General features: G+C 49.3%; 1 protein-coding gene across 1 annotated transcript in view; it reads left to right on the top strand.

Moving 5' to 3' along the window:
* The window catches only part of LOC130489756 (inactive phospholipase C-like protein 2), a 45,693-nt gene that overhangs the window by 14,881 nt on the left and 12,266 nt on the right, over nucleotides 1-18,546 (top strand). The window contains exon 2 of the mRNA XM_056863548.1: nucleotides 12,619-15,099. Coding sequence (XP_056719526.1) covers nucleotides 12,619-15,099 — 2,481 coding nt within the window. The remainder of the gene's footprint in view (nucleotides 1-12,618; nucleotides 15,100-18,546) is intronic.

Genomic DNA, 18,546 nt, shown 5'->3' with positions numbered 1-18,546 from the left:
GGTGGACACTAATCTGGTGAACCAGGTTGGTTTCCCCACTTCTACATATGAAGCCAGCTGGGTGACCTTGGGAAGGTGATTGTAAGCCGGTTTGATTCTTCCTCAAATGGTAGAGTAAGGCGGCATGTAAAAATCTTCTTCTTCTTCTTCTTCTTCTTCTTCTTCTTCTTCTTTAAAAACCCAAAAGGTTTAATAAAATTAATAAAATTTAATTAAACAGGAAATACAGGGTTGTAAAAGCGCACATCCAAGGAATGCAGTACTTTCACAAGTCAAAGCATATTTTAGTAACAATCTGTTTTCATAGCACATAGTCCATTTGGAATACATTTTTAAATACATACCCGGGCTGATACAAAACCATCCTTTCTCTTAGTTTATGTTTTCTTGTCCTTAATATGTTTTACTAGACCACTGAAGAAGGCCTGCGGGCTGCATTTAGCACGTGGTTTTAGGTTACCCAGGAGCCCCGTGGCGCAGAGTGGTAAGCTGCAGTACTGCAGTCCAAGCTTTGCTCACTACCTGAGTTCGATCCCGACGGAAGTCGGTTTCAGGTAGCCGGCTCAAGGTTGACTCAGCCTTCCATCCTTCCGAGGTCAGTAAAATGAGTACCCGGCTTGCTGGGGGTAAAGGGAAGACGACAGGGGAAGGCACTGGCAAACCACCCCGTAAACATAGTTTGCCTAGAAAACGTCGGGATGTGAGGTCACCCCATGGGACAGGAATGACCCGGTGTTTGTACAGGGGACCTTTACCTTTACTTTTTTTAGGTTACCCAACTTTGTTTTTAAGTTGGGCATTTCCCCCTCTGTTTGGTCCTGCCAACAAATAAATAACCCAAAAGATCTTGCGTATGGCAGAGCCGAGCCTGGGACAAGTTCCCCATCTTGACCCCTGCGCCTTAAATTCACACTTTCCAAGATAGTTCTGGTGGGCTCAGGCTTCCCTGTGCTTGGACTCTTCTGGAGCTGATTTTATGAAGCTGCTTTACCACTGGCATACGCTGGCCTGTCCCGTCAACTCCAAAGTATCTAGAACATCATCTAGAATCATAGAGTTGGAAGGGGCCACACGGGCCATCTAGCCAACCCCCTGCTTAATGCAGGATCAGCCTAGAGAGCATCCCTGCCAAGTGCTTGTCTAGCCTCTGCTTAAAGACCGCCAGTGAGGGGGGAGCTCACCACCTCCCTAGGTGGCTGATTCCACTGTCGAACAACTCTTACTGTAAAAATGTTTTTCCTTATCTTTCCTCCCACAATTTAAACCCATTATTGCAAGTCCTATCCTCTGCTGCCAACAGGAACAGTATCAAGGAGAGGGCCCCCCAGCCTTGTTCTCTGAAATGGTTTCAAGCTGAAACCCTGCAGATTGAATCTGGGACCTTCTGTGGGCAGAATGCATCCTCTGCCCCTGAGCTATGGTCCCTCCTCTGAGCAAGACTTCTTCCTGGCATTCAGTTCCTATTTTTCCTTCTCTCTGGTCCGAGCCAAAACACCTGCTTTGTTTGCAAAGGCAGGAAAAGTTATTCCTCCTGTATAAACTTCCTCAGGAACTACTGTTTGGATCTGGCCCTTCATCTCAGCCTGGGAGGGGCAGAAAGTGTGGGGGGGGGGTTGCCCTCTAGGAAGTGCTTGAGTCCATTCCTGATTTTGCACCCCTTCCCCCCCCCTGTCCATCTGCTTACCACATCAGAGAGAGACAGAAGAAATGAAGCTGTTCCCAACTGTTTTGCACTTGCAAAAGCAACCTGAGACAACATCTGGGGATGCGTAGCGCTGTGCTTCCTCTCCAAGGAGATCGGGAGATATTCATAGCTCTTGGTCCCACTGGGAGGTTTCGGAGTGCTTTGCAGATGGAAAGCGGTCTATATTACAATCACTTACATAACAAACAGCGCAATCCTATGCAGAATCACTTTAGTCTAAGCCAGTTGAAATGCAACTGGCTTAGACTGCAGTAACTCTCCTTAGGGTTGCACGGAAAGCCTCTGTGCCACATTTTAGTGCTGACGTCAGCCACGAAGGCAGGTCCTGGCCCCAAGGAGCATACAATCTTTGGAGGAGACCGTGATGCAAGCCACGTTGGAGCAGGATCAGAAGAGCAGTGAAGCTGGTCTGGGATCCAGAAGATAAGTTCTCCCAAGAAAGGTCGAAGGGACTGGGAATGCTTCATCTGGAAGAGAGAAGGACAGGAAGGACACCCAATTGCACACTTCAATTACCTGAATTCCTTTTGGATGGAACAGGGCAAAAAACTTGTTCTGTGCTCCTTCAAAGTAGAGTTTTCGGCATATTTCTAATAGATTGCAAATAGTTGAAACAGCCTGTTGAGACTGACCCCATAAAATCTCTGATTTTATACCCTTCCAATAGTCACCCATTATGTAGACCATCTGTAACGGGGGGGCCTTTCCTTGGTCTGATGACTTGTGCATGCCAAGCAGATGTTCTACCCCTGAGCCACGGTCCCACCCTTGTGTGACTCATGGCTCCTACTTGGTGATTGCCAGAACCAGAATAAATTATTCTCACCCTGCATAATGTTTGTAGTTTGCAGAATTTGGTTTCTCTTAGGGCCAGAATTGCTTGGGCTCAGAATTTCACTTCAAAGAAAATTAAGCATGGAATACATGATGCCCTGAATGCACACATTGAGTCAAAACCAGCAAATCTAAACCAGCCCTTGGTCCATCTAAGTCAGTATTGTCTACTCTAACCAGTAGTGGCTCCCCAGGGTCTCAGGCAGGGGTCTTTCATATCACCTACTTGCCTAGTCCCTTTAACTGGAGATGCCAGGGATTGAACCTGGGACCTTTTGCTTGCCAAGCAGATGCTCTACCACTGAGCCACAGCCCCTCGCAGCCTTCAGGTTGTTACTGTGGCTGGGATAAAGGAAAAAGGAAATGAAAGGCAAGGGGGATGGAGAACTAGGGAGGGGCTGAGAGCCAACTATAGAGCACCGTTGCCGTCTCTCCTGCTGTTCCCTCTCCAGTGAGCATCCCTCCGGCTGTCAGTTTTCTTAACCTTGCTGGAGACAAAGAGCCATGTGTCAAACGGAGCCCTTGACCTCCTGGGTTACGATGATATCTTGTTAACCCTCTCCTAGTCAATCCAGCACCAGTGTTGCATCAAACAAAATAGCGGCTCTGTTAGGACTAACCCAGATGTTACTGTTTAGGGATATTTGAGTTGGACTCAAAGGAATGACAACTGCTGTTGTTCCTGGATTTCCTCCCCCACCCCCCATAATGGACCAGCGAGGTTTACCAGCATTCTCTCCTAACGGGACAACTTCTGGGTGCCCAAACCACTTGGAAAGTCTTCTGAGCAAGCTCCCACCTTGCATGAATGTGTAGAATCATAGTATTGGAAGGGATCACCAGAGTCATCTAATCCAACCCCCTGCACAATGCAGGAAATTCACAACTACCTCCTCCCCACACCCCCAGTGACCCCTACTCCATGCCCAGAAGATGGCCAAGAGGCCCTCCCTCTCATGATCTGCCTAAGGTCATAGAATCAGCATGGCTGACAGATGGCCATCTAGCCACTGCTTAAAAACCTCCAGGGGAGGAGAGCTCACCACCTCCTGAGGAAGCCTGTTCCACTGAGTAGTTTTCATTCCTTTCAGTTCTGTGTCTGGCTGCGCCTCTGTGTCTCCAGGCAGCAATGTCTGGAGCGGCTTTGGTTTTCAGCGGCGTTTTTGCAAACCGGCTCAAGGATTTGGCCAGCCGGCTGGTTTTTGCCCACTGGATGACCTCTGTGCAGCCCCGAGATCTAGCGTAGGTGGTCGGGATGGGGATGCAGCCTTGGTGAAGTGCGCCAGAAAGATCTATAATTGAGGCCAAGCGTCTGCTTCCAAAAGCAGTCAGCCAGATGTCTGATCAGCAGGACGTGTTGGAGAGATCCATGTTGAGTCGGGCTCCGGCACCTGGTCTTTACAGGCATGCTGCTTCTGATAATGCAGACTCCATAGAGTGAGAGCTCATAATTATTAATGCGCCACCTTCCATAATATGTCAGAACAGATGGCTAGATTTCGCCAGAGGAAGACTTGGGCTTGACCTGCCATGGGGTAAGAAGAGGTGGCTTACTAAATTTAGAACTTTTTTTTATCCCATCTTTCCTCTGCACAACTCAGAGCAGCGTACATGGTTCTCTCCCGCCTCATTTTATCCTCACAACAGCCCTGTGAGGTAGGTTAGGCTCTGTGAGGTAGGTTAGGCTTAGAGCGTGTGACTGGCCCAAGGTCACTCAATAGGTTTTGTGGGGATTTGAACCTGGGTCTCCCAGATTTTGGGTGCCAGAAAGAGTAGAAGAGATGTAGCCCCCTTACATTTGTCCCATGGTGACATTCTCCTGTGCAGGCTTCATAGAAAGAATAATAAGCTGAGCGAGATTGCAATGTGGCACTCTTATGTGCTCCTTGCGAAGAAGAAGAAGAGGAGGAGGAGTTGGATTTTATATGCCAACTTTCTCTACTACTTAAGGAAGGATCAACCCGGCTTACAATCACCTTCTCCTCCCCACAACAGGCACCCTGTGAGGTAGGTGGGGCTGAGAGAGCTGTGACTAGCCCAAGGTCACCCAGCTGGCTTCATGTGGAGGAGTGGGGAAACCAACCCGGTTCACCAAATGAGAGTCCACCACTCCAAACCACCGCTCTTAACCACTATACCACACGGGCTCTCCAAGAGCCAAACTAGGAATGATGCAGGAGATCCCATAGTTATTAGGATCTCACATTGGGTTTTTTGGTAATGCTTAGATCAAAGCTTGTGTGCCTGTGAATATTTTCCCATGTGGCAAATAAGAGGGGAAGGACTAAGCAACCTTCCCCCCCCCCAGCACATTTTTCCTGACCTGATACCCCCACCCTGTGCATGTTTTGACCTTTAAAGAAAGAAAAAGCTCAGGAGCAGCTGGTTGTGGGTGTCTCCCTGCATCACAACATGCTTCACCCCAGGAAGGTTATTTCCACACAGCCTCGGAACGATCACATTTTGCAAAGTGCCTTTCCAACTGTCCTAAGGTGCGCTCCATATTTCGCCCGCATTTCTTGTCTCTTGGGGTCACTCTACACACCAGCAGCAGTGGCTTTGGGTGTCGCCTGCATGTCTGTCTCTTTTTCCTTGGAAGCTTTTCCATGTTCTTTCACTACCAGCGTGGTGAAGTGGTTAAGAGTGGTGGTTTGGAGCAGTGGTCTCTTCTTCTTAACACCCCCAAACGGCTCTTCATGGTCAGGCTTCTTTAAGTTCCTCTGCATGGTAGTTAAGAGCAAGAGCCAGTGTGGAGTAGTGGTTAAGAGCGGTGGTTTGGAGCGGTGGACTCTGATCTGGAGAACAGGGTTTGATTCCCCCACTCCTCCACATGAGAGGCGGAGGCTAATCTGGTGAACCATGTTGGTTTCCCCACTCCTACACATGAAGCCAGGTAGGTGACCTTGGGCTAGTCACACCCTCTCAGCCTCACCTACCTCACAGGGTGTCTGTTGTGGGGAAGGGAAGGTGATTGTAAGCTGGGCTGATTCTTCCTTAAGTAGTAGAGAAAGTCGGCATATAAAAAACCAACTCTTCTTCTCTTCTTAAAGACGCTTCCAGATGCTGAGAGGTTCGTCTCTGTGTCTATTCAGCAGGTGGAAAGAATGGCACAACCCAGCACTGTTTATGCATGCCCATCTTAGAAGTGTCTTTGGCTTGGTGTGGATCCATCTTCGGTTTCCTCCATGCCCCCCTTCTGCAGCTCTATGTCCTCTTGGCCAGCTGCATTGCAAGGCGGGATTGTTAGGCAGTGTGGGCCCCTTCGCTGCGTTGCAGAAGGTGCGCATTTGTGGCCTTTAACCTTTCTAACTTCACCAGTTTCATGGCCCAGCAGACCAAGAGAACTGGGGACATGAAATGCAAGTTGAGAGGTGTCCTGTAGTGAGGAACATGCCAAGTGTTGGAGCCAGGGAGGAATTCTTCGCACTTCTGAGTGACCTCACCCCGTTGTCCCAAATGTTTCTCTCAGCATGCATGCATGGAGAGACAGAAAAGATAGCCACTGTGCAAGAGGTGTGTGTGTGTGTGTGGGGGGGGGTGTTCATAGAATCATAAAGTTGGAAGGGGCCATATAGGCCATCTAGTCCAACCCCCTGCTCAATGCAGGATCAACCTAGAGCATCCCTGACAAGTGTTTGTCCAGCCTCTGCTTAAAGACTGCCAGTGAGGGGGAGCTCACCACCTCCCTAGGCAGCCAATTCCACTGTCGAACAACTCTTACTGTAAAAATGTTTTTCCTAATACCTTTCTACCCTCAATTTAAACCCATTCTTGTGAGTCCTGTCCTCTGCTGCCAACAGGAACAGCTCCCTGCCCTCCTCTAAGAGATAGCCCTTCAACTACTTGAAGAGAGCAATCATGCCCCCCTCAATCTCCTCCTCTCCAGACTAAACATTTCCAACTCCCTCAGCCTTTCCTCATAGGGCTTGGTCTCCAGGCCCCGATCATCCTCGTCGCTCTCCTCTGCACCCGCTCGATTCTGTCCACATCCTTTTTGAAGTGAGGCCTCCAGAACTGCACACAATACTCCACGTGCTGCCTGACCAATGCAGTGTACAGGGAAACTATGACATGAACACACATGAACACATGAAGCTGCCCTATACTGAATGAGACCCATCAAAGTCAGGATTGTCTACTTAGACCGGCAGGGTCTCTCCAGGGTCTCAGGCAGGGGTCTTTCACATCACCTACCTGCCTAGTCCCTTTAACTGGAGATGCCGGGGATTGAACCTGGGACCTTCTGCATGCCAAGCAGATGCTCTACCACTGAGCCACGGCCCCTCCCTTGCAGTTTGGATGTTATGCCTCTGTTGATACACCCCAAGTTCGCATTTGTTCCTTTTACCCATTTGAGGGTCCCAACCTGTGGATTGAAGACCACTGGTTTACAGGGCTGGGCTGCTCTTGAGAGAACAAGAACGCCCCCACAAGGGACTTTGCTGACTGGGATGGGTATCAGTAGTAATTATCTTCTCCAAAGGTAGGTAGGCTCCAGATTGCAGAGTTTCTTGGAAGTCAACCCTGCCCTTCCAGAAGCCTCTATGCCTCGCTTCCAAATGTGTGAGGATTGGCTCTGGGGTTACCCAGTAGGGGTGATCTCCTCTGCACACGGACAGCAGGGGACTCTGTCCTTTTCAATGACTTCACGGGATGAGTCCTCGGGTTCAGGTGTTGTTGTCCAGTCAACCATGGCTTAGATTAAGCTTTAGAGTGCTGTGCATTTAGGTGGACACACCAAGGCTGAATTGTCAGCCTGTACCTGCAGCTGAACATCAAGAAGACAAAAGTAATGACTACAGGATAATTACACAACTTTAAGGTTGACAATGAGGAAATTGAAATTGTTGAAGACTTTCTATTCCTTAGTTCCTTCATCAACCAAAAGGGAGACTGCAGCCAAGAAATCAGAAGGAGATTGAAACTGGGAAGGGCAGCCATGAAGGAGCAAGAAAAGATTTTGAAGTGTAAGGATGTGTCACTGGCCACCAAGATCAGGTTGATTCATGCCATCGTGTTCCCTATTACTATGTATGGGTGTGAGAGCTGGACAATGAAGAAAGCTGATAGGAAGAAAGTAGATTCCTTTGAAATGTGGTGTTGGAGGAGAGTGTTGCTGATACCGTGGACCAACAAAAACAAATCAGTGGGTTTTAGATCAAATCAAACCTGAATTGACCCCAGAAGCAAAAATGACTAAACTGAGGCTGTCGTACTTTGGACATATTATGAGAAGAGAAGAGTCACTGGAAAAGAAAATCATGCTAGGAAAAGTTGAAGGCAGCAGGAAAAGAGGAAGACCCAACAAGAGATGGATTGATTCTATAAAGGAAGCCACGGCCCTCAATTTGCAACATCTGAGCAAGGCTGTTAAGGATAGGACACTTTTGAGGACATTGATTCATAGGGTCGCCATGAGTCGGAAACGACTTGATGGCACATAACACACACACACACACCTGTCCAAACTTAGCATTGTCCTTGTGCTTCATTGAATCTGGAAATCCAGCCAGTTGGAATCAGCATCCTTCCTTCCCAACCCCCAGGTCTGTGTCAATTCAAGAACCATCCATTTCCCCTTCTTCTCGTGGTAACCGTAGAGACGGTACTTTGTGTAACCATGGCGCCTGACTCATCTCCTCCGTTCCCTCTCCATCACTTTCTGTCTTTGCCCAGCTCAGGGTGGTACCCCAGGAAAGTGTGGCTATATTCTCAGGGCCCTCTCTGAGCTCCTGGTACCCCAGGAAAGTGTTACGTCCCTGTAGAGTAGTACCAGGGTCCAGCCAGAAGGTATCCCAGCTTTCTCTGGTTTTTCACTGTGAAATCCCCCCTCCTCATCAGCTCAAGTTTCTTTCTATGATCCCCACCCATGAAGCGGGGCATAGTGCAGAGTCCCTCCAAGCCGGGGAGCAAAGTGTTTCATACTCCACCCAAGGAACCTGTCATCAGCCAGGGCTTATACCCTGGAACCCCTTTGCAGTGCCCCAATGTGTGTCATGTTAGTGTGAGCAAGATTGCCTCTGAGCCTGTGCAGAGTGTTTTTCCCTCTCCTAGCCGCTGAGCATCCACTTCAGCTTCCTACCCATCTGGCACTAAGAAGAAGGGATTCCTGTTCTCCTTTTAGATGGAGTGACTTTCTATCAAACTTCCAACATGTCCTCTCTCTCTATCTTTTTTGGATAACCTGAAGGCGGGTGTTAAGTGAGTCTGGATTCTGGTCAGTGCCTAGCTAAGAAACCACCTGGGAGCTCTACGTATGCCATTTGAGTCAGGTGTTGGGATATAAGTATATTATTATATTATATATAATATAATATTTAGAATTCCGAGCAGATTTACTATGAGCTTTTTGGAAATTGGCTGAGACAAACTTCAGATAAATCTGTGTATGGGCATGCAGTTCTGTTTCTACATGAAATTGACTGGACCTGCATAGCTTGTGGTCTGGTCTAGTTAATTTCACCACTCACTTGACTTGTAGGAAAGTGGATCCCCCCACCCCAGTTCAGATTCATGGCTGCTAACGCCTTGAGCAAGAAACTGAATTGGCTAATTGGAGGGAGGGGCATCCACTTGAATACCATGGCGAAATACACCCAAACTTAAATGAAAATATGTGCTTGTTTTTTTTTTTAAAAAATGGTCAGTGGTACTAAACTTAAGGAGCCCCGTGGCGCAGAGTGGTAAGCTGCAGCGCTGCAGTCCATGCTCTGCTCATGACCTGAGTTCGATCCTGCCAGAAGTCGTTTTCAGGTAGTGGGCTCAAGGTTGACTCAGCCTTCCATCCTTCCGAGGTGGGTAAAATGAGTACCCAGCTCGCTGGGGGTAAAGGGAAGACGACTGGGGAAGGCACTGGCAAACCACCCCGTAAACACAGTCTGCCTCGTAAACGTCGGGATGTGACGTCACCCCATGGGTCAGGAATGACCCAGTGCTTGCACAGGGGACCTTTACCTTTTTAGTACTAAGCTTAAAAGACCCACAGAATGGTTATTCTGTTCAGGTTTCCATGAGAAAAGCAAAGCCGTTTCTCCCCTCCTTCGAAGGAGACGGGCCTCTCTCTTACACGCAGCCGGCCAGCCAAGATGCTGTTTGCACATACAATCCCTTGCATAGATTAGGAGGCCACGCAAGGCCCTTCCTGAAATAGCTCCTTTTGGCAATGAAGTCTGTCCCCGCCTGCCCATCATTTAAGGTCACTCTAGGAGGCCCTGAACTGCGCATCCCTCTCTTATGGTGTGAGGGAGACGGCCACAGGAAATAGAGCGTCTCGGGGGCCGGCTCCTTTTCCATATCGATTTGCCTGGCATGAGCTTTTAAGTTTATTCATTGGTTTCTCCGGGGTTTTAAAAATTGTATGTGTGTCCCTTTATTATCCTGCCTTTTACCAACTTAATACAAGTACATAATAACATCTTTAAACATTTTTAGCCCCCTCTACATTTTGGAGCCTCCAGTTAGGCCTTGTGTGTTTGGTTTCCGAAGTACTTAATTCTAAGGCGCTGGGTGATAAGAGAAGATACCTTGTCAATTTCTTATTTACGTCATTTATATCCCACTTCCCCCCCCCAATGGGGACCCAAAGTGGCATGCAACATTACTTTCTCCTCCATTTTATTCTCACAACGACCCTGTGAGGTAGGTTAGGCTGAGAGCATGTGACCGCTGGAGCCACTACACCATGCTGGCTGTCAGCCATTGCAGGGCAGACACTTTTGTGAGTGTGTTACCAGTAGGAAGGAGAAAACGGCATCTTTCCTTGCTGGAAAACTCCCTTAGACCAAGGATCCCCCTGGAAATCCCTCACCTACCTCACAAGGTGTCTGTTGTGGGGAGGGGAAGGGAAAGTGATTGTAAGCCGGTTTGATTCTTCCTTAAGTGGTAGAGAAAGTCGGCATATCAAAATCAACTCCTCTTCTTGTTCTTCATCCAAGACTTTGAATTTTCAGTACCCTGTCTCTTTTCATGAGCTTGACGATGTACATGGGATGGCCAAGGACTTTTATAAAACCCAAACGGATAGCTGTCTGATTTTGTTGTTTCCTTTCAGAGCTCACTGCGGGGGGGGGGGGTCTCACTGGGGCTCAGTCAATCTTCCTGGAACGTGCAAATAAACAAAGTGCTTCTAAGCATGTACAGAGTACCTTCTGCGCACTCTGAGAAATCAGGAAAAAGAGAGATTAGCCACTCTCCTTTGGTTTCTGCACCATTATAGGCAATAGGGAGAAACAGGGCGAAAACGCACGGTCGCTTTAGCCTCCTTCATTCCCTGTTTCAGCCAGGTTTCAGCCAGGCTCGAACGCATGCGTTTCGCCAAACATGCATTCAATCCTGGCTTAATCCTGGCTGAAACAGGGAATAAAGGAAGCTAAAGCGACCATGCGTTTTCGCCCGGGGTGAAACTTGCACAGTGGTTGATGTGGAACACATATTTCCCCTGAAGCTCGGACTAATGCCATTTAGCCATTCCTTGCATACTTTGGTCCCCCCCACCCCCTTTCTTTAATGCCATTCTTCACTCTGTCCTGTCTCAGCCCCACCCCTCCACACACAATTTGGCCTTCCGTCTGCACCATCAGGAGGGGGGAAGGGGGAGGAAATGGCAGAATGCACGGATGCGACTATATTTAACAGGCAGGGATGGCCCTGAGTTTCTTGCCTCCACGTCAGCCTTATCTATCCCTTGCACCTTGGGAGTGGGCGACAATACACAATTTGGGTCAGGTCTGGTCATCTGGGGGGAGGGTCTGGAGCCCGCTTTGTCTGGGGGAGCTTGCAAATGCCCTCCCCCCATCTCTACTGAGAACAGACCCAAGTCAAGACACGTCAGCTTTACATTGTGTGTGTGTTAAGTGCCGTCAAGTCGCTTCCAACTCATGGCGACCCTATGAGTCAGTGTCCTCCAAAACATCCTATCATTAACAGCCTTGCTCAGGTCTTGCAAACTGAGGGCTGTGGCTTCCTTTACAGAATCAATCCATCTCTTGTTGGGTCTTCCTCTTTTCCTGCTGCCTTCAACCTTCCTAGCATGATTGTCTTTTCCAGTGACTCTTCTCATAATGTGACCAAAGTACGATAGCCTCATAAGAAAGGCCCTGCTGGATCAGACCAAGGCCCATCAAGTCCTGTAGTCTGTTCACACAGTTTAGTCATTTTAGCTTCTAGGGTCAGTCCAGGCTTGATTTGATCTATAACCCACTGATTTGTTTTTCTGGCAGTCCACGGTATCCGTAACACTCTCCTCCAACACCACATTTCAAAGGAATCCTACTCTTTATGCCAATAAAGGTCTATGAATGAATGAATGAATGAGGAATCCTACTTTCTTCCTATCAGTTTTCCTTTCAACTTTATATTAAGCCACTTCATATTAAAAAAACGAAGCATTCTCAGTTAAGGCACGTAGCTCCTCCTTTTTATTTTTCTTTCTTCCAGTCCTAATTGGTCCACCCTTGTTTCCCTGGGTTGGACTGGTCTGTTAGGTTTTTTTTAAAAAAGAAGTAGAGTTGGTTTTTATATGCCGACTTTCTCTACCACCTAAGGAAGAATCAAACCGGCTTACAATCACCTTCCCTTCTCCTCCCCACAACAGACACCCTGTGAGGTAGGTGAGGCTGAGAGACTGTAACTAGTCCAAGCTCACCCAGCTGGCTTCATGTGTAGGAGTGGGGAAATAAATCCAATTCACCAGATTAGCCTCTGCTGCTCATGTGGAGGAGTGGGGAATCAAACCTATTCTCCAGATCAGGGTCCACAGCTCCAAACCACTGCTCTCAACCACTACACCACACTGGCACTGCTGTGCAAAGATATTGCCTTTAGGAAATTTTATCCCACCCATCCTTCCAAGATGCTCTGGGCATGCACGGTTTTTCATTCCCTGTTTTATCCTTATGACAACTCTTACTGAGTTCAGAGAAGAGAGACTGGCCCAGAATCACCCAATCGGCTTCAGGGCAAAGCGAGGATTTGAGCCGTGGTTCTCCTTTCCAGTGTCTGTCGTCACAAACAACAGCTCTGTGAGTTAAGAAAAGGTCATGCGCCTAACCTCTCTGTCCTTTCTCCTCCCCTTCCTGCAGGACGGGTCTCGCCAGCGCTCCCTGCAGAAGAAGAAGACCGTCTCCTTCAGCACCATGCTGAGCAACCGCAAGCTCAGCAGCACCGCCGCCTGCATCTCCTTCATGCTGGAGGGCTGCGAGATGAAGAAGGTGCGCTCCAACTCGCGCATGTACAGCCGGTTCTTTGTGCTGGACCCTGACCTGCGTTTCATGCACTGGGAGCCTTCCAAGAAGGACTCTGACAAAGCCAAGATTGAGATCAAGTCGGTCAAGGAGGTGCGAGTTGGGAAGAAGACGCCTGTGCTCCGCTCCAACGGCCTCTCGGACCAGTTCCCAGATGAGTGCGCATTCTCCATCATCTACGGAGACAATTACGAGTCCTTGGATCTGGTGGCGAGCTCTGCCGATGTGGTGAATGCGTGGGTCATGGGGCTGCGGTACTTGGCATCCTATGGAAAGCACACTCTGGAGGAGGCCCCCGAGACTGGGCGTCCTAACCCCCGCACCTCGTGGGTCTCCTCTGTCTTCGACATTGCAGACTTGGAGAAGGAAGGCCGAATCCCAGTCTCCCGGGCCGTGCAGCTCATTCGGGCGCTCAACCCTGGTATGAAAGCCTCGACGATCGAACTGAAGTTCAAAGAGCTCCAGAAAGCCGCCAGTGAGCGGCTGGGGGAAGAGGTCAGCTGTGAGGTCTTCGTGGAGGCCTACTGTGAGCTGTGCACCAGGCCCGAGGTATTTTTCCTCCTGGTCCAGTTTTCCAGCAATAAAGAGTACATGGGCTTGAAGGATCTCATGATCTTCTTGGAGGCAGAGCAGGGCATGGAAGGGGTGACAGAAGAAATGTGCATGGAGATCATCGGCAAATACGAGCCGTCCAAGGAAGGGCGGGAAAAGGGTTACTTGGCCATCGATGGCTTCACACGCTACCTCCTCTCGGCCGACTGCTCCATCTTCGATCCGCAGCACCGCCGAGTGTGCCAGGACATGAGCCAACCGCTGTCTCATTACTTCATCAGCTCTGCACATGGAGCGTGTCTGACTGAGGACAGTTGTTTCTGGGGTGGCTCCACCTCGGACATTGGGGGTTATGTGGCGGCTCTCAAGGCTGGCTGCCGCAGCTTGGAACTAGTGGTATGTGATGGCCCTTCTGGAGAGCCGGTGGTTGGTGCTGGGGCCCGCTTGGCTTTCTCTAGAGTGGTGGCCGCTGTTGCAGAATATGCCTTTGAAGCATCAGAGTTTCCTCTTATCCTATGCCTCTCTGTGCACTGCTGCTGTGCACAGCAGAGGGTAGTGGCAGAACATCTGAGGAAGACTTTTGGGGACAAGCTGTACCTCGTACCCCCGAATCCCAACGAAGGATATCTCCCCTCTCCAGAAAGGCTCAAGAGATGCGTCCTTATCCAAGGCCGAAAGCTGCCCCTCAGCTGCCAGTTGAGTGAGGGGGATGTATCTGACGACGAGGAGACTTCAGAGTTAGGACTGCCGCTCGGCGAGGAGGACCACGAGCAGCCCCGCCACCGACGAGTCCTGTGCCGCGAACTCTCTGACCTGGTGAGCCTGTGCCAGTTGGTGTCTTTCCAAGGCTTTGAGGCCTCTCGGCGGGGCCAATGCTATTGGGAAATGTGTTCCTTCAGCGAGGTGGAGGCTGGGCGATATGCCAACGAGGAGCCAGAAGATTTTGTGGCCTACAACAAGCGCTTCCTGTCACGGGTTTATCCCAGCCCTATGCGCATCGATGCCAGCAACATGAACCCACAGGACTTCTGGAAGTGCGGCTGCCAGATGGTGGCCATGAACTACCAGACGCCAGGCCTTATGATGGACCTGAACGCTGGTTGGTTCCGCCAGAACGGGGGCTGCGGATATGTGCTACGGCCAGCCATTATGCGCGACGAGGTATCCTACTTCAGCGTGAACACTAGGGACGCTTTGCCCGGCATCTCGGCCCAACTGCTACACCTCAAGATCATCAGCGGGCAGAATCTGCCCAAGCCCAAGGGCTCCGGTGCCAAGGGGGACGTGGTGGAACCATACGTCTGTGCCGAGATTCACGGCATCCCAGCCGACTGCACTGAGAAACGCACTAAGACAGTGCTGCAAAGCGGGGACAACCCTGTGTTTGAGGAGACTCTGGAGTTCCAGGTGAACCTTCCCGAGCTGGCGATCCTCCGGTTCATGGTGCTCGATGACGATTACATCGGGGACGAGTTCATTGCGCAGTACACCATCCCCTTTGAATGCCTCCAGACGGGCTACCGCCACGTGCCCCTCCAGTCCCTCTCTGGCGAGTCCCTCTCCAATGCTACTTTGTTTGTGCACGTGGCCATCACCAACCGAAGGGGTGGGGGCAAAGCACACCGGCGGGGGCTCTCGGGGCGCAAGGGACGGCGCATGCGGGAGTACACGTCCACGAAGGCCACGGGAATCAAGGCCATAGACGAGGTGTTCCGTACTGCCACTCAGCCGTTGCGGGACGCCACAGACCTGCGGGAGAACATGCAGGTACCCAGGTAGTGGGAGATGGGAGCCAGGGCTCCTGCGTTTGGTTTGCAGGGTTTGGATTTGGGGAGAAAGGGGTGTTGCTTGGGACTTAAACTCATCGGAGGGCACATCTATGCTACAAAGACTTGTAAGTTTAACTCTCCTGACCTTCCCAGGGGAGCGTGGGAACTATTGTTCTGTAACAGTGCTAGGAATTCTTTGAAAGAGTCCTTCTACAGGTTTAGAGAGAGTCAACAGGGAACCCTGATGATTGAAAAGAGTTTGAAAACTATTTTACATTGGTAGGATAAAAGTGTCCGGAATGAGAAACTGGATATGGGACATTCGTCCTTTGGGGGAGGTTGTGAAAAGGTTAAGCAGGACATAGAAAGTTTGTTTATATCAAAACACTTGTCAGGAGCTAGAAGGTCTTCTCGTCCAAGCCACACACACCAGGTGTAGGCACAAATCTGATTTGGGGTGTGTGTGGGGGGGAAGGGCATTCACAGTCTTAAAGACCAAAACTAGTACAGGCATACCTCGCTTTATTGTGCCTCACAGATATTGCACTTTCGAGCAAGTCTTATTGGCGCCACTTCCCCAACAGCCCGTGCTCACTTCAAATCTCTGTCACATTTTGGTAATTATCGCAATATCTCAAAACTTTTCATTATTATTACAGTACATTTTTTTAAAAGACATAATGCTATTTTACACTTAATAGATTACGGTATAGCGTGAGCATAACTTTTATATGCACTGGGGAACCAAAAAATTTGTGTGACTCGCTTTATTGCAATATTTGCTTTATTGCGGTGGGCTGGAGCAGATCCCGCAAGATCTCCAAGGTATGCTTGTATCCTGAGTCTCCCCCTTGCTGTAGTAAACAAGAAGCGAGTCCCTCAGATCCCTGCACTACAAATCCTGTTTCCCTCTCCATCTCAACACTCTCTGCCTTCTCTAGCTATCCAGACTTTGTGGGCATCCTATATCTGAACTTGCTCCCCAAACGGTGGAACTGTACCGCCTCACTCTCTTCCTTCAAATCGCTCCTCATCCCCGTTCCTTTTCTGTGAAGCTTTGGGCCTAATCTCACCGTCCTTCCCCCCCCCCCTTATCCCTACACTAGTGGTAATTTGTCCCAGTATCCTCACTTCTGCCTTCCTTCCATTGGGCTGGAATGAGACAGGACCGATACCGCGTGGATGCCACTGAAAACAGCAGCCTCGTGTCTTCTCCCCCTCAGCAGGGACTTTTAAACTCAATCGCATAAAGTGACATAATCACATAGTGGGTTTCCCCACCCTTTCTATTGGCAGTGAAACCCACAATGCTCTAGGAAGAAAAGGCCAAGAGATGCAAGGCTGCCAGTTTTGGTGGAAGCCATGCAAATAATCTTCATAGCATCTAACTTTAGCCTCTGTTGAGTGTTCTCAATTATTGCAATTTAAATCATAAGTGCTTTAGGGCAGAGGTCTTTTCCCCATTATGTTCTATAAGACACCACATACACAGTACAGGTTAATACACTTTATTCTCCCAAAGAAGATCTGGCCTGAATCCAATTGTTATTCCTCCAGGGAGCTCACAATAGCATTCATGATTCTCTACCCCCCCCCAATTTTGTCCTCACAACTACCCTGTGAAGTAGGTGATGTTGAGAGTGACTTGCCTGAGGACACCCAGTGAGCTTCCTTGGCTAAGTGGGGATTTGAACTGTGGACTCATCTAACCATTCAACATGAAGATCACTCGTTCAGTTTCAACCATCCATTCTCTCAGTGGCAAATACTCTTGCAGGTCCCTACTGATCTCTCCCTGCCTTCTCTAGCAATTGGAGAGTGCTGCTACCATTACTCTAAGAAGGGGTAAGCACGGTGTAACGGTTCAAGTGTTGGAGTATGTGACGGGGCGGGGGGATCTCTCTCACGTTACATACTTCGCTTTACCTCAGACAATCAAGGCACCAGAGGCTTTACCCAGTTCAGCAGTAAAACAACAGAATTTTATGATATTTCACAGGGAAAGGTATGGGAGGAGAAACTAGTATTAAGGAAAGGTCCAAAGTTTCTCTACATATAAAGAGTTACTCAACGCATACAGCACAGATTATATTTTATCTGACTAAGGTTTCGAACACTTTAAGGTAGCTTAGTCCCATAAGCTTCACGCAGAAGAGAAGAGGAGTTGGTTTTTTACTTGGCGACTTTCTCTACCACTTAAGGCAGAATCAAGCCGGCTTACAATCACCTTCCCTTCCCCACAACAGACACCCTGGGAGGTAGGTGGGGCTGAGAGAACTGTGACTTGCCCAAGGTCGCCCAGCTGGCTTCGAGTGTAGGAGTGGGGAAACAAATCCAGTTCACCAGATTAGCCTCCGCCGCTCATGTGGAGGAGCGGGGAATCAAACCCAGTTCTCCAGATCAGACTCCACCGCTCCAAACCACTGCTCTTTACCACTACACCATGCTGGCTCTCACAAAGATTCATGTGTATTCATGTGCCTAAAACAGAAATTCATGTGTATACTCTGGTGCCTAAAACTAGGAAATGTGGAGATTCTCCCTTCTCCTTTCCTTTATCTCTCTGTGGAATTACTTTGCAGCACTTAAAGTAATTTTCACACAACACTTGGGCCAGGAATACCTCCTTCCCCAGAGACTCTTCTTCCCTTCAGTGACTAGAGTAGGGACCTTTCTCCCCAAACTCTCTCTTTCATCACCTTTAAGGTTTTTGCCAAAGTCACACTAGGCACAGCCTATCACACCGGAGCCCAGAGTAAAAGACCTCTTCTCTTCTCTTCTCTTCTCTTCTCTTCTCTTCTCTTCTCTTCTCTTCTCTTCTCTTCTCTTCTCTTCTCTAACAGCTCCTAGTCTCTTAAACTCTGCCCACCTACAGTCACTGATTAGGACCTGGGTTCAAATTCACACTTGCTGTGAAACTTACTGGCTGACCTTTGGCCAGTCGTTCTCTCTCTCGGCCTAACCTACCTCACAGGGTGGTTGTGAGGATTACACAAAGGAGCGGGAGACCCACGTGTGCTGCTTGCTTTCTTGGTCGGCACTGTGGCTGATCCCGGCTATGTTTCTGTTTGGTTGCTCTGGCCAAGTATGGGTGGACGGCAGCTGTTCAGAGCAGCCCTGCAGAAAGCGAGGGCCAAGCAGGGACCGAGGGCTTAGAAAGACCGTCCAGCTTTCTCAGACCATCTTTGCCAGCACAGAAGGAAGGAAAAAGGCAGGCTTGAGTTCCGAGTGTTTGCTTGTTATTTGTGAATTGTAGGCAAGAGAATGCATGTTCTCTAAGCTAGGGAGTCTGAGCCTCAGATGGAATTTCAGCTGAGCCATGAATTCCCTTAGTGGTGGAACAGCTGCTTGCCGCGCAGAAGGTCCCAGGTTCAATCCCTGGCATCTCCAGTTAAAAGGCTCAGGTAACAGGCAAAGTGGCAGATGCCTGTACCTGAGGCCCTGG

Source organism: Euleptes europaea, chromosome 18 (assembly GCF_029931775.1).
Source record: "Euleptes europaea isolate rEulEur1 chromosome 18, rEulEur1.hap1, whole genome shotgun sequence".
NCBI lineage: Eukaryota > Metazoa > Chordata > Lepidosauria > Squamata > Sphaerodactylidae > Euleptes > Euleptes europaea.
This window is presented reverse-complemented; position numbering and strand designations above follow the sequence as displayed.